We start from the raw sequence: 26,857 nt of genomic DNA on the forward strand, positions 1-26,857 counted from the left end.
CATTTAACAATTCTTATTATTTAATAGACACAGACCTCTTTAACTCATTTACTGCCATTGACAGATAAAAATCCTTTTTTTTTTTTATTATTTTTTTTTTTTTACTCGGCTGGTTAAAATGCAGTGCAAAAAATGACCACAACAAATAACTTAGCATTAACAATTTATTTTTAGTCATTTTCAAAAATGTTTTTTTTTTATGTAGGCTCTAGAATGAAATCAATCGATTTCGCAAACATGCTGTGCGTTCTCTCTTCCAGGTTCAACATGCCTCACGATGACAGCAATAAATGTAAGGAGGATGGCGTTAAGATCCAGCAACACGTGATGGCTCCCACACTTAACTACAACACAAATCCTTGGATGTGGTCCAAGTGTAGCAGGAAGTACATCACAGAGTTCCTTGAGTAAGTCGCACTCTTTTCCTGTATTGGGGATTGTATTAGTTTTTTTTTTTAACTGTGAAGTGAACGAGTAGTTGACCAGTGGATGAACCGTAGCTCATGGTGAATTTAGCAAAAAGGCGTGTGAAGGAGCAGTGCAGTCGTGTCATGCTGTTCATAAAATGAAACAATGACAACATCATGGATCCTCGAGATTCTTGCAAAAACAAGAATGAGGAAACTCTTTAGGAAAAGTAAACACAATAGTATCTGGCAACTTTCCAAAATGTCTTACCCAACTCCCAGCCGGTCGAAGTTCCTTCTTTCTCCCTTAAACAAGTACACTGACGGGATGTGTCAACGAGTACACGTGGTCTGTGCATTAGGGGACTTTATACATAAACGTGCAATGAAAAACAAATGTGATGAATTGACTGCATTTTATTTCGGCGAACGTTTGCGCAAAATCAAATCATCCGAATCCAGATGCATTTTTTTCAGTACCTGTTAAGTCAATTTAAAAAATGTATCTGGATCCAGATGTTTTATTTTCTGCAACTACGTGTCGAAATAAAATAGAGTAACTTTTCTTTTGTCTTTTTCTTGTCTTTTTATTTTCCTTGAAGTCATTTTATTTTCATTTCCTAATAGCACAGGCTATGGTGAGTGCTTGCTCGACGAGCCTGTTTCTCGACCATACAGTCTCTCGCAGCAGCTGCCTGGACGGATATACAATGTCAATAAACAGTGTGAATTGATATTTGGGCCGGGAACACAGGTGTGCCCTTATATGGTAAGTGGAGTCTAAACTGTGATGTTGTAGACGCGGCTTGTGTGGCTGGCTGAGCTAAATTTGAAACCTGTGTTGTCATTGCTTGTACACAATAATAACACAGTAATACCACAAAATGGCCTTGCAAGTATATCTGCAATTAAATCCACACTTTTCCCTCCTTTGGCCATTGTGGGTTAAAAAAAAGCAAGAATATATTTTACATTTAAGATTGTCTGCTGTGGATTTGTTGATTCCGCGTAGCGATTATTGAATCACAGGACGTGTTCTTCACCCTCAATGTGAGGCCTTACTGTCACCAGCTCGTGATCTGATTGGCTATCGCAACTGTCAATCAACTCTAAGAGCCTGTTCACTCACACAGCACAGACGCTCACATGATCACTTACCTGAAAGCTTGGACAAATAGTACGTGCCACTAGTTCGATGAAATCTGCCTGGCAACACAGGCGAGCTGAATTCTGATTGGATAAAAACTCTCCCCTAAAAAAAAAATATATATATATATATATATATATATATATATATATATATATATATAATTCCCACCGACCCACTCAAACATCTGTCAATATATCCAGGACAATGGAAGTCACAAAGCGGAGTTCCACATGGATAAATGTTGCTGTTTTCGTTACTTTTCTCCATCTAGTTATATGCACATATATCACACCTGTAATAATTTGCTACTTGATGTTATTTCCATCTTGCTCTGTACTGTCTGCCAGAATATTGAGTGTCACGTGTCATGTGTGTGTGCTCAGACCCAATGTCGAAGGCTGTGGTGCACCAGCCCAGAGGGTGCCCAGCGGGGCTGCAGGACACAGCACATGCCGTGGGCTGATGGCACTGATTGCTCCCCAGGAAAGGTACATGATGTACAAATCAAGGCAACAATTCATTACATTGCGAGAAAGAAATACAGTCAGTGAATTTTAGTTCATTGGAGGATTATGCAAAAAACACATGGTGAAGGGGGGAATCATTGCAAGAATATCAAAAATATCACACACGCACACACACACATTTTTGGGTTTATGCTGACCACACAAATTCTTTTAACCACATTTGTCTAATCGTGCGTCCTTGTCCTGCTGCTCTGAGCTGAGATGTTCATCGACTTGTTTGACATTTCTTGTCTTCCATTCAGACAGACGCCAACATGAAATATTCCACTGTATAATTTCTCTACAGATTAGCATCAAAGACCAGCAGAGCAGATGTTTTGCCTGTTCCAAGAAAACAATTTCATGTGCCCTTGTTTCTCTCGCCCTCATTGGTTTCCTCTCACTTTCAAGATAATTCTCTTGTGCCGGTTTATTTTTCTTCTTCTGACTTGTGTCAAACCTGATTTCCTTCTTCTCCCAACGCAGCACTGCAAACACGGGCTGTGTATAGCCAAAGAGCACGACGCCACACCTGTGGAGGGTGCGTGGGGAGTTTGGAGTCCTTTCGGTACCTGCTCCCGGACGTGCGGCGGGGGCATCAAGGTTGCAGAGCGCGAATGCAACCGACCCGTGTGAGCACTCCTCTTTGTAGTCACGCATGCCCGCTGGAGCTAGTCTCCATCTTAGATGCCAAAGTCAATGTTCCATAGATCAATCCACCCTAAGGGAATTCTTGCCAAAGCTAATGTTCAGCCACGCTTTCGCTGATGGCCAATTTTAAATGGTTGCTTCCCGGTAAATACTCAAATCAAACAGTGGTTATACAGGAATTTTTAACTTTTGGAGGAATGGAAAAGCAATGCTTGCTTTATGTCTATTATGTCTAGGTAACGATAAAAAATTTACATTTATCATAATGCTTATTTTTTCCTTATGTTATCTGACTTCAACGCAACTATAAATATGTCTACAATATTTATGGCCTTAACTATAGTCAGCAATTGTAGCAAATGATATATAATATGAACGCCATAGAACATGCTAATATTCCATATATGTGTATTACACCATTATAAGCTTTACCCAATTCTGTACTTATTCTTCTCTTATCATGTACCCCCCCCTCGCCCCCCCAACAACGCTCCAGGCCAAGGAACGGAGGGCCGTACTGCGTTGGTCGCCGGATGAAGTTCCGTTCCTGTAACTCTGAGCCATGCTCCAAGCAGAAGAAGGACTTCCGAGAGGAGCAGTGTGCTGCTTTTGACGGCAGGCATTTCAACATCAACGGTCTACCTCCAAATGTTCGCTGGGTGCCCAAATACAGTGGAAGTGAGTCTCGCCCCTGCTGGTATTCTTTTATTGAATCATAATATCCGAGTCGCTAATTGTCTTCTTATTGTTTCCTTGGGCAGTCTTGATGAAGGACAGATGTAAGCTGTTCTGCAGGGTTGCAGGCAGCACGGTCTACTATCAGCTCAGGGACCGGGTCACCGACGGAACGCCGTGTGGACCTGATACCAATGACATCTGCGTCCAAGGCTTGTGCAGGGTGAGGTTCTTGTTTATGGTTGCTCTTCACAACATCAGACAATGAGCTGAAGAAGCCGAAACTGGCTCACAGTGTTTGGGCTCAAGAGCTGTTGAATGTAGATTTAGTGGTCTTGGCAAGTGTTGTTTGATTGATCCCCTTTTACTTGGGCTGGACCATACGTCCTTTCAGATATTAAATATGTCTTGCTGAAACCACTTACATATGGTTCATCTTACTATCTCTAATGGTGTGTCACATGGTGTGTATATACTATATATGAGTATATACTAGTCTGTGTATATGAATATGTGTGTGTGAGAGAGGGAGTGAGAGAGAGAGAGAGAGAGAGAGACACACAGAGTGAGAGGAGAGAGAGATAGGAGAGAAAAAAGAAAGAGGAGAGAGAGACGGAGAGAGAAAGAGAGAGGAGTGTGAGAGAAAGAGACAGAGAGAAACTGAGAGAGAGAGGAGAGAATGAGAGTTTGAGAGAGAGAGGATTGAGAGGGAGAGAGAGAGAGACTCCAAGAGAGAGAATATTGAGAGGGAAAGAGAAACTGGGAGAGAGAGAAGATTGAGAGAGAGAGAGACATAGAGAGAGAGAGAAAGAGAGGATTTTCCGCTGTAATTTTCCTCTGTTTAATGGGACCAAATAGTCTTTTTGGAAAATATAGTTTACGAAACTGTTCGGATTTTACATTACATGTCTGCAGCTCTCAAAGCATTTACTGTATCTTCATTGGAGATTTCACATGCCCGTCAGTACGGTATATAAGCGCTCGTGTTAGTGGTTTTCTGTCTGTCAGTCTTGTGATTGACTGGTGAGTCCATGGATTACCCTGAGTCAACTGGGATGACCATGTTATCATGTACAGAATCAGAATTATATATAAAAAAAAAAAAAAATTTCCTAACTCGTATATTTGTCGTTGTCTCTTTGCTGAACAGCAAGCCGGCTGTGACCACGTCTTAAACTCCAAAGCCAGGAGAGACAAGTGCGGTGTGTGTGGTGGTGACAACTCTTCTTGTAAAACTGTGGCAAACACTTTCAACATTGTACGCTACGGTGAGTGAGAATCATTTTCAAATGCAAGCCAGCTGTTCGCTACTCTGTGGCTCCTCATTTGTACGTGTGTTCACTGCCGCGCTCGCACTTAGCATTAGCGCTAATAATCTTCATTCATGCGCAGGCTACAATGAAGTCGTGCGGATCCCCAGTGGTGCTACAAACATAGATGTTCGTCAACACAGCTACTCAGGGAAACCAGAGGATGACAACTACCTCGGTATGATATAGCGGTCTCCGGTCACAAAGGAAATAGAGGATCTTGACAGTTCGACTGTTACGTGAATATCAGCATGTTTTTTTTGTTTTTGTTTTTTTTTTCTAACGGCATAAGCACTGGCATGCATGCTTTGTCTCTGCTTGCCCATTATGTCCAGCTTGGAGTGAAAAATTATTGAGGAGTAGGTCATCTTCGCCTCAGCATGGATTTGGCATTTTTTTGTACGGATCTTATTGGCACGGGCATGCAAAAACGGGCGTGTTCAGATATCCCTTGGGCTAAATCTGTCAAGATCAATATGTCTTCTGTGTGCGCGGGGGGCGGGGGGCGGGGGAGTATAATGGATTCATCATGTTATGGATGATACACAATTATTTCAAGACTGGAGTTATGCAAAAGTCTCCAACCAAATATGTTTCAAGCTTTTTAGGCTATTTTACTGCAATGAGATGAGATCCAAAGATGCTCGATCCCAATGACGGATATATACGTCCATTCATTATATTATTTCTGCAGTGGTGTATAAATTAAGCAAAGCTAGTTTGATCTCACGTGGGATTAAAGCACTTCTTTCTGTGTCCTTGCAGCCATATCAAATAGCCGTGGAGAGTTCCTGCTTAACGGGGAGTTTGTAGTCAGCATGTTCAAAAGGGAAATTAAAGTAGGAAATGCCGTCATCGAGTATAGCGGCTCTGACCATGTTATTGAGAGGATTAATTGTACTGAGCGCATCGAAGAGGAGATCATCGTCCAGGTAAAGTTGATTCCTTTCTACTGAGATATGTATGAACTGCTTCCTATTTTAAGCTGGAAAATCGTTCCCTCTTTTATTTCGATTGTTTTTTTTTTTTTTTCCCCCACTTCCTTAAGTGAATTCAAGGCCTGTGCTCTGACTGTACGTGAGAGCCGCAGGGTCGTAAATCCTGCATTCAGCGTGTTTTATAATATACGTCTTCACGGTAGGTGCTGTCTGTGGGGAACCTTTACAACCCAGATGTCAGGTACTCCTTCAACATCCCTATAGAGGATCGACCTCAGCAGTTCTTCTGGGATGCCTACGGTCCGTGGCAGGAGTGCAGCCGTCTGTGCCAAGGTGAGGGCTATGGGCTTTGCAGTCTTTGAATGACGAATGATGTGGTGGGAGGATGCATGGGAAGCAACAGGCAGGTAAAGGCATCGAACAAAGAGCAAGAAATCGCGGAACGTGGCAAACTCGGATTTGGTGCATCGTCATAGAATGCATGTTGCAAATGACTTTTTTTGTCCCGTATCTGCGCATACAGTGAGTGAATATGCAATATAATAAAATGTAAATGTGGAATCTTGCTCCAATACTTTGTCTGTCTTTGAGGTGACTCGCAGTTGTTTGATTTACAGTATCGGGAAGGTCTGGGAAAATGCGAACGCATAAAATCTCATAGTTTTGGGTTGCAAAACTTGCGAATGTGGACTTTTTTGGATAGAATCCATCAGAGGTTGGAGTTGATCTCTTAAAGTCGTCCCATAGTGGTGATGGAAAAATCCACAGAAAAGCCGCACCGTTGTATTAGCTGCATGGTTCAAAATCTAGGGAGAAAGTAGCAGCTTATAGTCCGGAAAATACGGTACTAAAAATCGGTATCGGTATCAGCCCTGAAAAAAGCATATCCCGCTGTCTAACCCGTTTGCTGCTTTCTTCCAAGGTGAGAGGAAGAGAAAGGTTCTCTGTAGCCGAGAGTCTGACAGGGTGGTGGTGTCAGACCAGAGGTGTCACGGAATACCAAGACCTACTGTCATCCCTGAGGCCTGCAACACCGAATGTGAACTGAGGTGTGTGTCACCGGTTTTGCCCATTTTCAATAGTCCGCTTCATGTTTATCGCTAATGATTGTCGTATTTGAATATATATTCACTCTTCTCATCTATGTCATGAAGGTGGCATGTGGCTCGAAAGAGTGAATGCACAGCTCAGTGCGGCGTCGGATATCGCACCCTGGACATATTCTGTGCCAAAATCAGCCACACAGATGGAAAGACCCAAAAGGTTGACGATCGCTATTGTAGTGGGCAGCGCAAACCTGATGACAAGGAAGGTTGTCATGGTGATTGTAATCCTGGAGGCTGGGAGTACTCGTCCTGGTCAGAGGTGAACTTGAAAAAGTGGATCTCTGTCAAACTGAACGAGACATTCGGTTTGACACAATTTGCTTTGCTGATTTGTCTGTTAAACAGTGCTCAAAGAGTTGTGGTGGCGGCACCCGCCGAAGAGGGGCAGTGTGTCGAAAGGCAGCAGAGGCTGAGGGCGATGAGAGCAAGTGCAGTCAACGGGACAAGCTGGCCGTCCAACCCTGCAATGAATTTCTCTGTCCACAATGGAAGACGGGAGACTGGTCGGAGGTGCGTTCGTTTCGTAAAATTGATTCATGACACTTCCGGGTTTTCATGGCATATAGTCACGGGTCGTCTGGGACCCTGTGGGGGAAGAAAAAAAAAAATGCTTTGAGCTCCACCACTTTCCTCTTGAAAATAGAATACTGCTTTCTAAGGTCCACTGTCAGTCATGAGCAGTAAAGATCACCATAATTTTTCTCCCACTTACAGCGCCCATTTTATAGCGTTAACTCAAGATAAAGATTGTAAATCGGTGCGAGCTACTTTGATCATTGCGAGGGCCATAAAAATGTAATCCATACTTTACTGTCGTTGGTCCTGTGGGAAGGTCTCTCAGTACTATCGTGTAAGCAGCCCCTGTCCGACTAACTGACTCTGGCTGGGGGCTTTGACTTTAAAGCTTGTCCCTCTTTTCAATCTCTCGCTGTCTCGGTATCGCAGTTGGCCCAGATTCTCACACACCCGCTTGTTGCACCGAGTGAGAGCCAAGTGCAGTTCCCCACGCCTGCTGTAAATACTTCTAATAACAAAACTGCAATGTTAAACCTCAATGCTTTCCTGAACTATAGTCAATGCCTGACCACTGCCGTTTGAGCGTTGTAGACAAAGGAGCTTGAAAAGCTTTGGGTTACATTCCAGAAATATTTTATCGCTCCCATGTGGGTGCCTCCAAATACAAACAACTACACTGTACTGTATGCCTCCCCTCACATAGTATTTGGTGTATCCTTTGTAGGGAGGAAAATATTAGTGATAGACCGATTTTCAGCCGGACCGATTATCAGGGCCGATATTTGGCATTTTGCCGATAATCGGCATCTGCTTTTTTAATCACTTTCAAAGCCAATATATTAAAAGCTGGTTAATTTTGGCTCACTGCAGCACACTTCTCTCTCTTTTTGCCCCGTGCTGGTGGCCCTGCCTGCAAAAGCAGATTGTCCCGCCTTCAGCGCTATCTGATTGGTTCCTTGTGCAGTGTGTAGCAGGCAATCAGCAGTAAGCTGCCTGTTTGCTTTTTCACCTCGAGTCACACGCATTACAACAGACTTTGCCGAAATTTGAATAAATGTCAGTCTATTACAACTCACAACTAATAGAAAGCTATTTGCCGTAGTAAACTTTAAAGAAGCGAAACTAAGTCAAGTTTTGGAGCTTTTATTTCCTTTTTTCAAACAATAAATATTGGCTTGACATATCGGTTATCGGCCTCCATGACTACAGATAATCAGTATTGGCATCGGCCCTGAAAAAAGCATATCGGTCTATTACTAGAAAATATGCGCTTTAAATATCAAGACTGTTGGCTCCTCATTATGTCATGAATATGATGTTCCCATGAGCTGAACGACGGGGATCATGCCTGACGCATTCTGTATGTCTCGAATGTAATCCTTAATGGATCTTGCTTTCAGTGCCTTGTAACATGCGGGAAAGGCTATAAGCACCGGCAGACTTGGTGTCAATTTGGAGAGGACCGTCTAGATGACCGCTTCTGTGGTTCGTCAAAGCCTGAGTCGGTCCAGACGTGTCAGCAGCAGGAGTGTGCCTCTTGGCAGGTCGGACCTTGGGGACAGGTAAGGGCGTGTGAATATTGTTGGTATCCAAAATGCGCAGATTAATGGAGCTCAGATTTCACGCTGCATTGCACAAGATTCCATTCTTTATGATATCAAAGGTATGGTTGGGGGTCGGGGATTTGTGGGTGTAAAATGGCTGGGTTTACTTTGATTTAGTAGCCGCTTTCCACTTATGTGCGAGCATGTCGATAGAGCATATCCTTTTCCAGATGCGCAGTTCATTTTTTTTTAATAATCTAGTCCAGGTGTGGGCAAACTACGGCCCGGGGGCCACATGCTGCCCGTTAAATGTTTTAATCCGGCCCGCCGAACTTGAAAAAAATGAAATGAATAAACTTTGTTAATTTTTTATTTTCTAAATACTGCGGTTTTTCAAAGACGTGTATATTGTTGTTATGCTTTTGTTCATTTTCATTTAAAATTAAATGTTTTTTTTTTTTAACTGGTTTCGTTGGGTCTGATGTCTTCTACTCTCCTTTCTTCTGCTTTGCTCTGCTATCACTCTTTTGAACCTAGTGCACTACCTCATGTGGGCTCGGGTACCAGATGCGAGCTGTGAAGTGCGTGGTTGGATCTTATGGCACCGTCATGGAAGACACTGAATGTAACGCGGCCACCCGACCTACTGACACCCAGGTAAGAGTGAGGGAATAATCATTTTTGTGTCTTTTTCCCTCGGAAATGACTTTTTAGGGATAAGGAGACATCCTCCATATTTGTCCACCGTCGGTACAGACAGCAGCATACTGTATGGTTGCCACCTGGTCTCAATAAAGCTGTCTGATCTAGTGTAGTCTACAGGGAAAGGCAGGAAAATAATATACGTCACCGTCCCACATAGTCAAACATCTCTCAGACAGAATTCTCCCGCATAAATGTTATTAAAAACTGCTCTGCATTATGTAAGAAGCAATAAGACTCTTGACTCTTTAGGGAACATGGGTTACATTGAAGAATACATTTAAAACAGTTACCGGGTGTTTTGATAACAATACGCAAGATTTAATGAATTACAGCACACTTAATATCAACTTGTTACAATCTGGTTGGAATTACTCATTTGACTTTTGTTACAATGACGAGCGAGTCTGCTCAGCGTTGCCAACGTAGCAATTGGCAACAAATCTAGGCTCCATGTCAAAGTCTTCTCCCAACATTTGAGTGGGCCGGTTATCTGCTAGCTCAGGTCAAGTGTGCTAGCACTGTAGCACAGTTGACCTTTTGGCTTTGACCGTATCACGTTCATGTAGTTCGGTGACTGGACTGCAGCCATCGCTTGTCAATGATAGATCCTTGCTGCCAAGTCATGAGGAATGCAAACTTGCTGTGGGTGCGGTCTTTATGTAAAAGAGTCAAATTGTGACTTTTCAATTCGCTGACGCCTCGCTGCCCCTTTACTCTTTCTTGCGTCATCACCTTACCATGATGTGGTTAAACTGCCTAGGATGGAGACAATTTTTGGAACCTGTTTTTTTCTCGTCTTGTCGCGGGTTATGGAGCCAGGCCTGGTGGGAGCGTGAGGGCAAGCGCCGGGGGCTCTGGGCTGCTCCCATGGGGCCTGGCTGAGTTTTCATGGGCTCACCATTTGTGAGAGGGGTGAAGGAGGTCGGATGGGCTCTAAGGTGGGCGGTGACCAAAGGCGGGGACCTCGGTGGGGGCCTATCTTGAAGGGTCCAGAATGGAGTAGTTGACAGTGAAACCTGGAAGGCCCAGTTGTAACCCAAGTGATTCTTTGTTATTGGACATAACGAACACCATGTTCAAACATCACATACTTGGACTTTGCTCCATGGCACCCCAGGCTGCAGTCCAATGATGGGTTTTGTCGTTGTGTCATCAGACATGCTGGATACAGCCTCAAGATTGGGAGTTCTGCCAACCAGTGGAGCCCACGGACTGGGCCTCTTTCATTTAACTGACAATTCACACACCTCTCGTCTTTTCATCCCATCATTACAGGTGGAGTCCGAATTAGGAGACAGAGCTTGTACTCATGTCTCCACTATGAAACAAATGTATTACTCTCTGGCACTTTTACGGTGATCAGGATGTGTCCTGAGTCTAGTCAACTGTAATTTTTGTCTGCAGTTTTATATATGTCGCACTGGAAATAAAAACTATGGCGAGAGAGTTGTTTGCTCCTGAGCATGTAGACTCAGGATGAGCCCCATTCCCCTCTAGTTGCGGCAGTTCTTCATTCCGGTGCCTGGGTTAGCAGAAGCAGTGACCCCGAAGCAGTCGGCCCACCTTGTTGTGATTCTAACCAGCCAGCCATAAAGTCGGCCATGGAGCTGCCAGTCCCAGCGGTAGCAGCCGCCAAGTCGAGCTTAGGAAGAGAAGTACAGATTGATGGATGGAGCTTTAAATGCAAGGTTAGCGAGGTTTGTATTTTTGCCACTTAGTTGGGATGGCGTTCAGGAAGGCTGACCATTTCTTCGTGTCTGCTCGTTGCATGCCTGCAGCTGCTTTGAATGTGCCCGTGAGTGTGGAATGTGGAGCCTGCGAGATTTGACTAAGGCTCTCATTCCTACAAACGGGGGTCAGAGGGCACGACGGGGCATGGGAGGGAAAAGGGCGGAAGGTTAGCGACTAGGGGGTGGACGAGGGGTGGAGCTTTGAACCATGCCCGCATGGGCATTGGACCCCTGAATACCACTCCACTATGACCTGTTATGACAGGGATCAGGGCTTTATGCTGAGTGGCTTACTACCACAATCCATAGTTTGAACTGATCGGGAGATGCAGCTCATGTTGTTTTGCTAAGCTCGTACGGGCTGATGGGAAACGTAACCACTCTCAAACAGCGGCATACAGAACTGCTCAAGTTCGTCATGAGTATTTCATGTCAAAGGATGTTACACGGGTATACTTGTTCTTCCACAGGACTGTGAAATGGCCCCGTGTCCAAACAGCCAACCTGTCCCCCCGGGGACCAAAGTCCCGTCCCATCAAGGCCACAAAACCCAGTGGCGGTTTGGTTCGTGGACCCAGGTTGGTGATCATAAATCGATTTGTCCTCGTTATTTATTATTGCAGTGGCTTACCTTTTCTCCTTTTTCTAATAGTGCAGTGCCAGCTGTGGCAAAGGGACCCGGATGCGTTATGTCAGTTGTCGTGACAACCACGGTGGTGTGGCGGACGAGTCGGCGTGTGCGCAACTGCCAAAACCTCCTGCCAGAGAAGTGTGCACCGTTGCTGCATGCGGACAGTGGAAAGTGTTGGAGTGGACTGTGGTAAGTTCCTTCTAAGTACACGTTTGGCCGTATTCTGGAATTTGCTGAACAGGTTTCGGAGACTAAAGACAGCAACTCCTCATGCAGTGTACGTGATTCTGCAATTACATTTCATCTAAGGCACGATGCACCAGCAAATATGTCTGTCTCAAAATGGCAGGTTTGTCCCGTGATCAGCTGTAACAAAGCGCTTTCTATATGGTGTCTTATAAATTAGCGGGAAATTCCAACAAAAATTAAAACACAAACACATTTACAATAGATACGAGAAGAACAGCAGAACAGTGACAGTCTCATGTTGAGTCGAAAGCTAAAAATTGGAGTTTTAAAAGTGGACAGCGAGGAGGCTTCCCTATGGGAGCTCATTCCTTAGGGAAGGACCGGCAAACAGAAAAGGCACAATCCCCGTTTAGTCCTCGGCACCTCCAGCAGCATGAGGTCCGCAGACCTGAGGCAGCGGGCAGGTGCGTAGGGGCGGACGAGCTCAGAGAGGTACGCTGGGGGCGATGCCACTTAAAGCTTTGAAGACGAACGGAAATAGCGCTGGGAGCCAGTGAAGAGAGGTCAAGATTGGGGTTATGTCCTCCTTGGAGGTGCTTGAGGGAGGACTGGCTGACTCCAAAGTCAAATGCTTTGCAAAGAGAGGTAAAGTTGATGGAATTATGGCATGTCATTGCTGTGTTTGCATGATTAGTGCCAAGGAGGACTGCTAAGAGCTGACGGCGAAATATTACTACAATGGCACGGACAACTTATACTGGACTGTCATGCCTTGTTATTTGTGGCTCATTAAAAATATAAGAGGTACTTTTGTGTCGCTCTGTATTTCCGTACGTTTTCAAATACACACATTTTCTGCACGTTGTGAGAACTCTAGCGGGTTTCACGTTTACTATGCGCTGAAAAGGGGCTGAGTAAGTAGTTTGCTTGTGTGTCTGTGTATGGTTTGCCAGCGTGTGTGCATGTGCGTGTGTTGGTTTCCGTATTTGTCGGTGTGTGTGTGCAAGGGAGAGGAGTTTCAGAGAGGCATGCATTTTTGGAGATGAAAGATCCGAGGGGCTGCGCCCTTGCTTGCAGATGGTTTTCATCAGCACACTTGTGTCACAATACTGGTCGACCGCAGGTCTGGTCGCCAAAAACAAATATGTGCACACCCAAGCACGTGCAAACTCACATCTTAACATTGAGACAAAGACACTCAATGACTTCCTCACCGTTGAAATCAGTGGCGGGCCGTGCATTTCACACGGAGGCCTTCAGTGAAGTGCTACTTAGTCCGACTTGAATAAATCCCCCTCATATTGCCGTCATTTATGACACTACAGCTGGAGAAATAATAGACAGAAAGACAGTCTTTCTAAGCAACTGTCATTTATTTGAATTCCTAAAAATGGTTGAAATTGTTTTCAGTGTTCAGTAACCTGCGGTCAGGGGAAGACAACACGCCAAGTGATCTGTGTCAACTTCAGCGACCAAGAAGTGAACGCCAGCGAGTGTGACCCGGACGATCGTCCGAGCACGGAACAGGACTGCGCCATGTCTCAATGCCCATCCCACTCCAGTGATTCCAGACCGCTTCCATCCTCGCCAAACAGCAGCGCCAGGAACATCATTCCTCAAAGCCAATCCCACCAATGGCGGACTGGGCCCTGGGGCGCGGTGAGTAAACAGTTAACGAGATCCAGAAAAGTGTTGAAGAGCACATGAACAGTGAAGAGCTGCTGTGTTAAGCGATAATCTTTACAGAGGGTGATTGGTTTACGCTTGTAATGTTCTTACGTACGTCACACGTAGGCTTTCAGTGAAGTCCTACTCAGTCCTACTTGAATAAATCACCCTCATTATACCATCATTTATGACACCGCGGTTGGAGAAATAATATAAAGACAAACACTTACACACTACTGAGTGTTGCACGACCTAGCTTCTCCTGAAATGTCCGTCTTGAAAATGGCCGCGCAAGTGTATCTGCAATTAAATGCACACTTTTCCCTCCTTCGGCCATTGTGGTTTAAAAAAGCAAGAATATATTTTCGATTTTCGAACGGTCGCCAGCTACGACTTCCGGGGGTGTCGATTCCGCATAGCGCTGCCCCCTCACGAGTGAGTATACAATCACAAGACACGTTCATCAACTTCAGCAGTAACCAACTCGTGATCTGATTGGCTATCGCAACCGTCTATCAAATCTGAAAACCCAATGACAGAACAGAAGCCTGCACGATTTTATTGGAAGGCCTCGGAAAGAAGAGTGCGCGCTATTGGTATTGTGAAATCTGCCTAGCAACACGAGCTAGCTGAATTGTGATTGGATAAAAACTCTCACCTAAAAATACAACACTAGGATAACTAGTGAAAAATATGATCTTTTTTTCTTGATTATGTTAGGCCAGCAGAGAAGGCCTTGACTGCCCACCACTGCAAAGTAAAAAAAAAAAAATTAAAGTAAATAAATAAATAAATAGAACAACATTGAATGGAGCCTAAGTATACTGAGGTGACTTTAGAGACATTTTTGCCCTTCACTGAGGTCCAATTCAGGATTTTTTCAGGGAATTCAGGGAGTGAATAGGTTTCATCTACACGTAAATGTCACACACGCGGTGCACCATCCCTATCGTGTCCCCACACTGTGCAGCAATGTGTGAGAACCCATCTGACTGCGGGTACCCTGGCTCTCTCTCTTTGAGAACAGTGCTCGAGCACATGTGCAGGAGGCTTTCAGCGGCGAGTCGTAGTGTGCCAGGATGAGAACGGCTACCCTGCCAACAGCTGTGAGGATCGCAGCCGGCCCAGTGAGCAGCGATCCTGTGAGTCGGGGCCATGTCCGCAGTGGATCTATGGCAACTGGGGAGAGGTAAGGCAGACAGACACAGCTTTACTGGTGTTAAAAGGGCTAGTGGGAAAACCAAACTTTGGGATGCTTATGTTTGGATAATTACTTTGACTGTTTGTGAAGGTTGCATGAGAAAAAGGGCATCGGAAAATACCTGCAGCTCAATTTCACATTCTTTCTGATTCCCACGGGATAGCATTAGTGTTTTGTTTTTGTTTCTTTCCACTGCTTTTTAATGTGACCTCTCCTCACGCTGTCCTCAGTGCACCAAACCGTGCGGAGGCGGGATAAAGACGAGACTGGTGGTATGTCAACGTCCAAATGGTGAGCGTTTCAATGATCTGAGCTGCGAGATCCACGACAAGCCGCCGGATCGGGAGCAGTGCAATACTCAGCCGTGCCCGTCTAGCCCCCACTGGAGCGCCGACCCGTGGAGCTCGGTACGCTCATAAAAAAAAAAAAAAAAAAAGAAATACTACATACCTTCATTTTTTTTTTTTTAACCTCACATTTCACCGGTAGTGATACTCAGTCACAAAACATACCGAAAGGGGCTTCTGTGGTGCTTTTTGCATTGGAGAAAAGAAACTGTATACTCCAAGACGCTTCCCGCTCCGGCACTGGTGCCTGCAACGTTTCCTCAAGACATTTGGAAAATCCATTTCTGTTGCACTTACATGGCAAAGATATGCTGTCCTGCAATTTGCCAGAGACAGTACATCACCGCAAAACGCTTCAGTGACAGCTGTGACCAGAAGAACTTTTTTTTTTTTCTCCTCGTTACCTTAAAAACAGTAGTTGGGCTGTGTGTTAGTTTTGAAAGACATCAGGATCACTTTGTATCACAATCAGAGTTAGTTTTGTAAAATATTGTTTTGAATACATAATTTATTGAGATATTTTTTTTTTTGTTGTTCCCTGTTTATCATTTGTACATAGCATTAACTTTAAACGTGATTTATTTTGTCTTAGCTCTTTGTATTGGAATATTGCCAATTGTTCTCCATGTGCAAATACTGATGAATGTTTTTGTATATCAGGAATATACAGTATGATGCCTTGTTCATGAATTCTCCAAAGAATGCCCCATATTCTAGATGTGCGACATTCGGATGTTCCAATCTGCGCATTTTTAAAGAACCACCTTACATGGGACTTTGTCGGTGCTGTGTGCTATATATACTTTTTTTTTTTTACTAAGTGTGCATATTTCGAATGGATATTGAATCAAGAATTGAGTTTGTCTTAAGCCCCGTGTGCTTTGTTGTATCATGAGTTACGTTATGTTGACACTTCATTTTACAGTTCTGTGCTGGGTTCGCTCCTGCTGCAGAGCCAAGTTGACAACTCGGATAGTTGCTTTGCTCGTGTTGAACCTTCGCCAATCGGATGTCATTGTCAGCACCCAAAATGCGTTTTTTTTATTTTTTATTCTCAACTAGATATGCTCCTGCATGTTCGAAAAACCCACCATAGGAAGTAGAAATAGCAGCAGTGCCAGTTCTGTAAAATAAAGTGTCTCATTGGGTTCTAAGTGCGCATAGACATTATGTTGTAGAATTGCAAGGGTGTGTGTGGGGGTGGGGGGGGTGGGGGTGCTTTGACACAGCTTTCCATAGTAGGACCAAAACAGTCGCTTTGTAAAACTCTAAGCTCTGCTTCAAAGGTGCTCTGAGCGTTTCCATGTCAGTGTGTGTGCTTCATACAGTACTTGGACTTTGCTGGAAATGCAATGCTCAACAATACCTCACTCGGAAACCAACACAAACTCATCTTAGCCATTAAGGGGTGATCGATAACCTACGATGGTGCTCTGGCCAAACAAGGGAGATTTTAAGATCTAAGTTTCATAAATGAACCGACGGGTTGTTTTTTTTAATTCATTTTATGAAGTGAGCATTTTTGTGTAGATGAATCGACTATTGAAGAGGTGCAAAAGTGTGTCACAATGTTGACGTGTCTTTGAATGTCACTCAAAAAAACGGCCTATTAAAATGTGTATTTGAACTTACGTGATACGTGTGACCACAGGGGGACTTTATATTGTTTTGTATCCAGAGCTCGTAACTCTGAGCCAACCTAGTGTGTCTACCTCAGTCTGTTATGATCGCCCCCCCCCGCCCCCCGACACATCTTTCGCACTTCGGAGGCTTTGTCTGGCTAAGATGCAAGCCTGACTTGTTGAAGCTGATGGCCCTTAAACACAGATTTTTTTGTGTGTGTGATTTGCCACCTTTGGAATCCTTTTCTGCCAAATGCGGACAGTGAGAGGTGATCTAATCTGTGGTTCGGGGGCAGTTTTTTTTGCCCGCAGCCCACCCAGTTGACTGCTCCTGGTCATGAATGTCTCAACTGACCACACACCTTATTTTAAGGGCCTGTTATCTCAGCAGTGGCTCCATTTTGTACTGCACATCATCTGCTAATGAGGGCTGTTGCATGTAATGATTCCCACATGCGTCATTTGCAAATTAGCCATTTGGTGGAAGTCGAACGCAATATTAGCACATGTCGCTCAAATTCTCGCTAGCATTTCTGCCAGATCTAATTTTCCAATCAATATTTTTTTTTGTTGCAAATAGAAGCACGTCACTGTCACCAACTCCACAGGCTCTTGAAATAAGCGTCTGGTTTGTTTCTTATCCACAAATGGCAGTATTAGTCTTTTTTTTTTTTTTTTTCTTCACGAGAAGCGTTTTCTGTATATTTATGTAATTACTTGTATTTATTGTTACTTCATTATAATATTGTGTCAATATTTAATTTTTTATGGATTCATTGGATTTCTGTTCACTTCCACAAAATTTTACAATTAAAGTGAAGTAGAGGTCACGTTGGCGGCTTTTGATCGTTTTTTTTGCGCATTCTCTTCGTTTGTTGTTCTTGTTGCAATGATATTCATGGTCGGAACTCCACATGACATTCGTAGCATGTCGGTGTGCTAGATTTCATGCATGGCTTTGGACAGAAGCTTTCCAAATTGCGAGCCAGCTCTGAATGGCGTGTTTTTCCTGAATGAATATGCACAAATCACTGAGCAATCTCGCTGTTATTTTATGCGGTCAGGGCCTCTGCTGACCCCTCTGAGCGATCATGTTTTTACCGTCTATGTTCAAAGCTCTTCCCATCAAGGTAAATCTTTGTCCCGTGTGACAATGCCTCGGTAAACCTCGCGGCTTAGTATTTACTGCGCTTATTCTTCACTTTAATGCCTTTTTGGGATGCCTGGCGATGGGGCTCCCAGGCGGCTAGTGTCCTTTTTCCCCTCACTGCCCCCCCCCCCTCCCTCGCTGGTCTAATGCGGCTTGATGACAGTGTACAAATGTGGGGGCCAGTGACAGTGACTCGAATGGAGCGGGCCGTCAGCAAGACAATGGCGTGGTGTATTGGCCGGGTCAAGGATCACGTTTGATCTGGACAGGGGCCCCTTTCCCGTCCGTTCTCCCCATCAGCATCGAGAGATTTCGGAGAAATTGCGACACAGGCGTTCAACGCATATCTTTTAAAATTATGCTACCGTTTCAAACGTGAAATTTTTTTTTTCTGAAAAATGACCATGCTGTGATCTGATTTGAGCAGTGAATTCATACTGAACATGCAGGTCACATACACACGTGTGCAGTTGTGTGCGCTGCTCCATATCATCACCAAACTCCAGAGAAGCGAAAAAAGCCTGCACACGGGTGTTCGTTTACTCTTATCACACATGATGTTTCAATTTGACCCGGTGGTTGCAAGTCTCAGGGTATTCTGAGGGCACTTCATTCGGTGCAGAAGCACAGCAAGAAAGCCCTTGTAAAGAAAAAAAAAAAAAAGGATATAAAACACGAGGAATGACCTAGATTGCAAAAACATTCTGCTTCTACTCATGGGCCAAGGTTGTCTCCGTTTGAGCTACAACATCTGAAATATTCATAACATGTTGTGGTTATTTTGTCCAATAATATGAAATTAATTTAATAATAATTTAATGTCGCACAAAAAAATATTACGAGCAAAATTTAACATGCTTAATCATACCCAAAGCATGAAAAAAATGTCTTTATTTATTTATTTATTTATTTTATTAGCCCTTCCATTGATGAATGATGTCTGAATGGGGTGAAAGGTCACATGGCGTTCCTGTCCGGTACATTATCTTGCTGCAAGGGACAGCACTGCACGCTGGGCCACGTACCCATTCAACTCTGAGCCTGTCGCTTCCCATCCATCCCCAAATTTTGTACTACGCCCCCTGTGATTATCTGAGCTCAGTCCAGCCCCTCTCCACACCCACTTCCCAGCCCCTCTGCACACGTGCGTGTGCGTGAGCGTGAGTGTCTGCCTGTCACAACAAGTTAGGCCTTGGGTGACTCGGTGAACCTGGAAGTGAATGAAAGTTCCGCCGGGGTGATCGGACACTTGCTAAAATCATGGGTGGAATGATGACATTGACAATATAAATTGAGTCCAAAAATGACCCTCATGATTTATTTTTTATTCACCTCAATTTTCTTTCTATCTTACAGTGCTCAGCCTCTTGTGGAAGAGGCTTCAAGTCCCGCAAGGTGCGCTGCTTGACCGGCTCAGGCCTCTCTGTTGAAGATGAAAACTGCCGGCACTTGAGCCCCAAACCCAGCAAGCAGAGGCGCTGTCGAGGTGGCCGCTGTCCCAAGTGGAAGACCAGCAGCTGGGAGGAGGTAGGCTTTCTCTCCATTTTTATAACATGAGTTTTTTTGCGTCCTTTTTAATTTTATGCATATCAACACAAAACAAGGTGTTTTCGTGATTACCATAAAACCGCCGTGGTTTAAATCTACGCCAAGGCGTGATAAGCTGGGTGTTGGTAATTTCGGGCGCTCATTACGTCTTATTTAAAAATTAAAAAAAGGGCCATATGCGCCGTTGTGGGTGTGAACACAGCCAAGTTATTTTTTTTTCCAATTAAAGCAGCCTCTTTAATTCCTTTAGATATACGCTACCCTCATGAAACCTATCGAAGCATTATTTACTTCAAGTTCAAGATCATGGCTGCCCTTTTTTTGGACCCAACTGTTTATTTATCTTTTCAACCTCTTGCGTGTGAAGTCTTTCTGTGAATTTCCCCCAACACAGGAACACATCTGTACCTCATACATCAGAAAGGATGTGCGTCTCTGCAGAACAGCTGCAGCGCAAGAATGAGGCCAGGAGGAAATGATATTGCATTGTCCCCACAGCGTGATAACACATGGTTAAGCAGACTGCATTTTGGTCGACAGCTGAAATGTCACACGTGATAAATACAAATGAAATGACTGAAGAAGCAATTTAGAATCCACTTGCTTACACATACTGTAATCAAAGAGTAATGGTTGTGAGTCGTTAACAGCATCTGTTTGGAAAGAGATAAAGAAAAAAAATGGTTATTTAACATTATCCCTGCGGAAAGCAGACAGCATTGAGTGCCCTCATAAGTGTGCACAGCAAATAACGTTGTTGAGTAACTGAGACGCTGCAACACAAAACGAATCATTATGTCCAATAAATGTTTGTTTTTATAACTGAAAATAAACTCGATGAATAAGACAGAAGGGTGGATATCATGGTGCTGAATAGGAGATTAAAATGGACAACAACGCGCTGAATATTTGTAGAAGGGACACATTACCATTCATTATTCCGTAGAGGTTAGATGAAAATGGCACGACCAAAAGGATGCAGCACAAATATGAACTCCATATTTACATTTTATTTAACTCATTCACTGCCAGCATGGGTAAAAAATATGAATGGACTTTTTGACGTCTATACCCGTCAATGGCAGTGAATGAGTTAATTACGCCAAACCTTAAAATAACTATATCAAGCACAAATATGTCCACAACTCACATAATCCAAGTCACAAACCTGTCTTCTTATTAAGCGGTACCTGTCCTGTCCTGTCTCCAGTGCTCAGCATCCTGCGGCGACGGCATCCAGCGGCGGGAGGTGACCTGCCAGGCTGGCAGCCGAAGAAGCCCGCTTGAGACCGACTGCCCAGAGCGCTCCCGCCCGCCATCAAGTCAAAGCTGCCAGCTCGCAGAGTGTCCCTCACACTACCGGTGGAGAGCGGGAAACTGGCAGGCGGTAAGGGAAAGGGTTTTCTGGGTTGGTGTCCGCTATTGGGGCTCGGAGAGAAAGTTCTGATGAGGTTCTGAGTCCAAGCTGCAGGCTTGTCTGCTAGAGCAGCGGGAGCCAGGGAAAAGGAGGAGGGCTGCTCCTTGTTTCATTCTCTGATGGGATTCAAGTTTTTTCCGCCAACGAAACATTTTTACGCTCTTGTGTCTAATTTGGTCATCGAATTGGCCAAGTTTGTCTAATTATAAGACAGTAATCAGGATTGTGGGCAAGGCAAGTTTGGCACCCCTTCGAGCGACCTGAGCACCCTTAACCTAACTTAACTTAAGAAATTAGTGTGCACGTTGCTTGTGTGTGTATGTGTGTGTGTAATTCACATTTGACAGCTTTGGTTTTGTTTAACTCATTCACGACCATCCAAGTAAAAAAAAAAAAAAAGGATCTTTGACGTCTTTAGCCGTCAATGGCAGTAAATGAGTTCAGTGAACTTGATTGCTTGACACAATTTTATTTATATGAACCGTGGAATGAGTCCACCTTCAAAGGCGGGTTTCAATTTCATTGCAAATAAACTCAGGCAGTTGAAATTTGAATGCAGGGCAGAACCTAGAGATGAAAAATTGTTTAAGTGGATTTATTTAATTATTTATTTATTTTATTCTTAATTTTTTAGTGGAGGTCGCCTATATTTCCAGAACCACAAATGTTTTTAAAGTTCCTCATGACAAGTTGAAATGCAAAATGTTATGTCAAATTTGACCTGTTTGCTTTTTAATGGACATCACTCATTGAAAAAAAAAATTTTAATTATAATATAAATTGTAGAAGTGATTAAAGACCAAAAGTGCTGTTTGAAAAGCACACTTGTTCGCACCTGATAACTAAATTGTTCCTTAAAGTCGCCGAATTTGCTTTTCGGCAGAATATCACTAATCATGGAATGATCGCACATATTTTGAAAACTATTCTTTCTTCTCCACTCATCTAACGTCACATTTAACAAAGTAGCCAGAGGGCGATTGTTGTGAAGGGTTAACTCATTCCCATTCCTCACAACAGCTGCACAGCTCAATAACATTTCCAGGTATTTCAGTTGTTTGACGTGAGTCCTGCACATGAAGCGATGAAGCCCAGCTGGAATCAGACGCAGCTGGATATGACGCAAGTCGAGCTTCTCTGAGCCTCTAATGTTGTACGGCAGCAAAAATCCATTCTGATATGCTCGATCATGTAAGATAAAAGATATTTCGCCAAAAATGATAGATACACAGTGGCAGGGATGGTCCATTTTGGGGTAGGAAGATGATTTTTTTTTTTTATTTGTATTTTTTTATTTAATTTTAAAGGACACACTAAGCAAGGACAGAAGTGGTTTTCGTCCGTGCTTCGAATCGTCCCTAACTGGGTCCAGTACCGTGGGTATAATTAAAATATTTGCACTCGTAGCGGAATGAAATCTTGTAATGCTGTTGCTCGTAAATGCACTTTACTAACTGAGATTTCAACTGCAAGCGAGACTCGAAGGCGGCAAAAAACTGGAATGGTGTGAAGAAGCAATTGAGAGCCAAAAATAAACATCTTAAGCTGCATCTAATTTGAGCAAAGTGAAGTGCAATAAATACAGCATCATCCGTTACCATTGACCGAAACTTTCTGACGTGATAAAAACCGACTTTGACCTTTGCGTCCACTGCAGTGCAGTAAATCATGCGGGTCAGGCCACAGACGACGAGACTTACAGTGCGAGGACCACCGCAAGCGGAAGGTCCATGAAATGTACTGCGTCAACCAAATCAGACCTCCAGCCGTGGAGAGCTGCAATGGCCGAGCTTGCGAATTCGTCTGGATCACGGGAGAGTGGACCGAGGTGAGCCTCAAACAAGCCCGCATCGTGCAGCAGCAGTTCACTGGCTCCAAAATGGCGACTCAGCTCAACCTTCTTCACATCACACTCGTATCGTTTCCTTTTTCATATCAGTCGTTCATTTTATTTCCCAGTGCTCCGTCAGCTGTGGCCAGGGCTACCGCCGGCGTCTGATCTCCTGCAGCGAGGTGTACGTAGAGAATGACAACTATGAGTATGGTCATCAGTCTCTTTCCAACTGTCCAGGGACCCCCCCTGAGAGGTATAAGCCTTGTCATGTGGAGTCTTGTCCACCTCGGCATGAGTGGAGGGTTGGAACATGGGGACCAGTGAGTAAAGCACACATACTTTATTTGAATTTCCGAACGTTCCGATTTGTCTGGAATGTGTGATATGTGTTAAAATGAACCAAGATAAGATCTCATTTCTGCCACTTCCATGCTTTTCTACCTCCTTTGTAGTGCTCAACGAGCTGTGGAGATGGAGTGATGGAAAGGGCGGTGCGGTGTGTGAAAGCAGATGGCCAGCAAAGCAATAAATGCTCTCTCGATGCCAGGCCAGAAGTCAGGAAAGTCTGCAGAAACCTGAAATGTGAGGTTTTTTTTCCCCCAACAGAGACTGACAGGCAGATGTCTCAGTTTTTTGGGTTGTTTTTTTTTTTTGTTTTTTTTCATTCAACCGTATTATTTTATATGAGTTAGAGATAATCTCAATCAAATTTGTCTCCCTTATTGATAACTTACCTAAAATTGTATTTTATTTTATTTTTTATTTAATTCTTTTCCCCCACCCAAAGGTCATTTGCCTTCGAGCTGCCAAGATGTCCAGCACATGACTGGCATGATCCCGGATGGTGATCATTTACTGAATATTCAAGGAACAACGCTCAAGGTAAATTGTATAATTTTGTTGAAATGTATGGAATTAATAAAAAAAAAAAATAATCTGGGTGGGTCAAAAAAAAAATTAAATAATTGACAAAAATGTTTTACAGATGCTTAAGTGATGACATATTTTTGCGGCTCGTGAAATTCCAACTGTTGGCTGCAGCAAATTTTGTAACACTGTTGGCAGTCAAACTACCGATTGCATTTAGCAGGCTGGCCCGTTTTTATTTGGGCTTCTCGCTTTCCTTTATTACCATCTTATTCCTTTTCTTTTATTCCTCACAAATCGTTTCTGTCCTCCTCCTTTCCCTCCCACTCTTCCTTTTTATCCTCAGGTCTACTGTGCAGGAATGCAGACAGAGAATCCGCAGGAGTATATCACCTTGACAACAGGAGAGGGGGAAAATTTTTCGGAGATCTTTGGCTTCAGGTAAACTTGCAAGCTAACTGTCACACAGAGCGAGTTACAGCCAATAAATGTAACGCCGATCGCAAGTGTGTTTGTTTGCGCGTTTTCAGACTCAATGACCCCTCCCAGTGTCCATCCAACGGGTCCAGAAGAGAAGACTGCGACTGTCGGAGAGACTACTCTGCTGCGGGCTTCACCACCTTCTCCAAGGTCCGTCTGGACCTGAGCAAGATGAACATCATCAGTGAGTCACCGCATGCACATTTTGTGCAGCTTCACAGCTCTTAACGAGGGTGCCACAAACAAAACAACATCCTGAGATAATTATGGGCACGTAGACCATCACTCTCACTATATGTGATCAAAACTTTAAAGCATCCTGCCTTACTCTCAAATAAGAACATCCCCTGCCATTTAATTACACGCATGCTCATGAAGGGTTAATGGACTCAAGATGTCTTCAATGTTCATTTATACAACGCTCAATTACAAGGCGGGAATGGCCAAGATCCTGTTACACTGATATTGCAGACCCTAAAAATAGAAGTGCTGAACAAACTAAAGATTTCGAGTAAATAACCTCAGCTTCATCCTTTTGCTGGTCAAGTGCATTGTGAGGAGAACCTTACATACATTGTTATTATTATATTACATATAATATATATGATATAATACATATTATATTTATATATTATAATATTATAATATACATACATATATATATATATATATATATTTTTATTTTTTTTATAGCCTCATATCACATTGTTTCCATTCTCAATCCTCTAGCCACAGACTGGCAGTTTGCATTGACTGCTAAAGGCATCCCGGTTCCCTTTGGCACAGCGGGGGACTGCTACAGCGCCGCCCAATGTCCACAGGTGAGGCCACCATAAGCTGTTGAAATGAAATTTCTCCAGATATCCATCTCCAATAATGCATGTCTTGTTTACCTTGCTGCAACTGGCTGGCAACCAGTCCAAGGTGTACCCACATCTCGCCCAAAGTCAGCTGGAATAGCTTCCATCTCTCCTGCGCCCTTATTAGCGGCGAGTCATATAGAAAAAGGATGCGTGGATTGCATGCCTTTAGTGATGAAGGTATATCAACATACTATGTCCTGAGAATATGCACTTTTCCTACAAACACGAGAACAATCTAATGAGAGCATACACCAAGAGCTGCATCAAAACAAAAATCTATCCAAAAAGAAATAATAATAATAAAGTTGCTATGTACAGTAAGTTCTGTATGCAAAATGTGCTTACTTTACTTGATTCTTGAACATTTTATTTTATTTTTATGATTGTTTGCTTATTGTGTTTCTGGTACTTTCAGGGGCGCTTCAGCATCAACCTCTCTGGAACAGGTTTTAAAGTGGCCACAGACACTACGTGGACCTCCCAAGGCAATTATGCTGTGGCTAATATAAGGAAAACACAGGTATTGTTAGAACAAGCAGTGTCTCGAGGTTAAGTCTCAATGTTTTTACCCACCATACCCCCCCCCCCCTGTTTTTTGAAGAATCGAGATTATTCCCAATATAATTTAGACTTAAATGTCATGCCAGTCAGCACATAATTAGCTGTTTTTTTCCCCAATGTGAATGAATCAAGGTGTCCCTTTGTTTTGTTTCTTTTCTTGTGCCCTTTTCGGTCTTGCTGCTTCTGAGTGTATTTTGTATTCCAAGAGCCTGTCTTCATAAACAACAGAGAAAAGACCCTTATTAGGCAGCTGCTCTGTCAAGTGCCCACCCACCGTTTGCTTTTCATATGAAGATCAAGCTCAAGGTTTTGGCAAGACTTTTAGCCAGGAGGCTGCAGGGATGCCAAGACATGTTCACAGTTTAATATCCATAGCCAGTCGTTTCAATCTGGCCACTGCAGGCACTTCAAATAAACGCGTGTTGTGAGAGGAGGAGGGCCGGGCGCTCCAAAGCAGACCTTACAGGACTCCCACTTTTCCCATTCTTGCGAGCTGAGGGATGCTGCTTTGGTGCTGCTTTATCCTTTGCGGATCTTTACTTGTTTGTTAGCGAACACCATTTGACGGGCATGCAAATGATGCCACTGGTTAGTTAACTTGTGTTGGAAAAATTAACATTTTAAGCGTTTTTCATTAATTATGAGATATATGTATATTGAAAATATATCTTAAAATGGTTAATAATCATTATGATGTAGTCTACAGACGCACCACTGCAAGATACATTCACAACAATTAGAACTGATTCATACAGTATTATTACGACTGTTGTTGTTCCTTTTGTGTCCGCAGGATGGCAGCAGAGTGTTAGGAACATGCGGTGGCTACTGTGGCAAATGTACTCCGGCGTCAGTTTCCAGTCTGCACGTTGCAGTGGCCTAATCCCAAACAGGTGTTGGCTATGTAATGTGTAAAATAATCTAAGCGATTCTCTGCCATTACTCAAACATCGTGGCTGCCCTCGTGCTGCAAAAAAAAAATGTCGTGCCGCTGCTTCTGATTGTGTTTGTCAGTCAAGTGCTCATCATGTCAGGACATCCCTCCGCTTTGGTGCAACGTCCAACGCACTACTCAAATCCATCCAAAATATCACGTGACCTCTTTTTTTTGTGTGGATTACCTTGTGTCATTTAATTTGGTGTAATTGTTGTAAATAAGTATAAGTGGAATATATGTCTTATTTATTGGGGACCAACCCTGAAAAAAAGTTTTTGTTGAATTTACTCATTTTTTTTCAGTA

The 26,857-nt window shown here is 43.5% G+C and overlaps 1 protein-coding gene across 1 annotated transcript in view; it reads left to right on the plus strand.

Moving 5' to 3' along the window:
- adamts9 (ADAM metallopeptidase with thrombospondin type 1 motif, 9) overlaps nt 1–26,857 on the plus strand; it is a 35,438-nt gene extending 8,581 nt beyond the window's left edge. Inside the window, exons 9-39 of the mRNA XM_088309338.1 lie at nt 261–407; nt 1,035–1,176; nt 1,941–2,045; nt 2,550–2,695; nt 3,211–3,392; nt 3,476–3,612; nt 4,540–4,657; nt 4,782–4,877; nt 5,465–5,631; nt 5,841–5,970; nt 6,560–6,686; nt 6,792–7,002; nt 7,089–7,253; nt 8,660–8,821; nt 9,341–9,460; nt 11,709–11,816; nt 11,891–12,058; nt 13,469–13,717; nt 14,754–14,915; nt 15,158–15,334; nt 19,403–19,573; nt 20,805–20,981; nt 22,669–22,839; nt 22,971–23,165; nt 23,298–23,427; nt 23,633–23,727; nt 24,059–24,153; nt 24,243–24,376; nt 24,922–25,013; nt 25,471–25,575; nt 26,410–26,857. Of these exons, the coding sequence (XP_088165464.1) occupies nt 261–407; nt 1,035–1,176; nt 1,941–2,045; nt 2,550–2,695; nt 3,211–3,392; nt 3,476–3,612; nt 4,540–4,657; nt 4,782–4,877; nt 5,465–5,631; nt 5,841–5,970; nt 6,560–6,686; nt 6,792–7,002; nt 7,089–7,253; nt 8,660–8,821; nt 9,341–9,460; nt 11,709–11,816; nt 11,891–12,058; nt 13,469–13,717; nt 14,754–14,915; nt 15,158–15,334; nt 19,403–19,573; nt 20,805–20,981; nt 22,669–22,839; nt 22,971–23,165; nt 23,298–23,427; nt 23,633–23,727; nt 24,059–24,153; nt 24,243–24,376; nt 24,922–25,013; nt 25,471–25,575; nt 26,410–26,499 (4,474 nt within the window). The 3' untranslated portion in view covers nt 26,500–26,857. The remainder of the gene's footprint in view (nt 1–260; nt 408–1,034; nt 1,177–1,940; nt 2,046–2,549; nt 2,696–3,210; nt 3,393–3,475; nt 3,613–4,539; nt 4,658–4,781; nt 4,878–5,464; nt 5,632–5,840; nt 5,971–6,559; nt 6,687–6,791; nt 7,003–7,088; nt 7,254–8,659; nt 8,822–9,340; nt 9,461–11,708; nt 11,817–11,890; nt 12,059–13,468; nt 13,718–14,753; nt 14,916–15,157; nt 15,335–19,402; nt 19,574–20,804; nt 20,982–22,668; nt 22,840–22,970; nt 23,166–23,297; nt 23,428–23,632; nt 23,728–24,058; nt 24,154–24,242; nt 24,377–24,921; nt 25,014–25,470; nt 25,576–26,409) is intronic.

This window comes from Idiotropiscis lumnitzeri, chromosome 11 (genome assembly GCF_059441095.1).
Source record: "Idiotropiscis lumnitzeri isolate Australia: NSW breed Sydney's pygmy pipehorse chromosome 11, RoL_Ilum_1.0, whole genome shotgun sequence".
Taxonomy (NCBI): Eukaryota; Metazoa; Chordata; class Actinopteri; order Syngnathiformes; family Syngnathidae; genus Idiotropiscis; species Idiotropiscis lumnitzeri.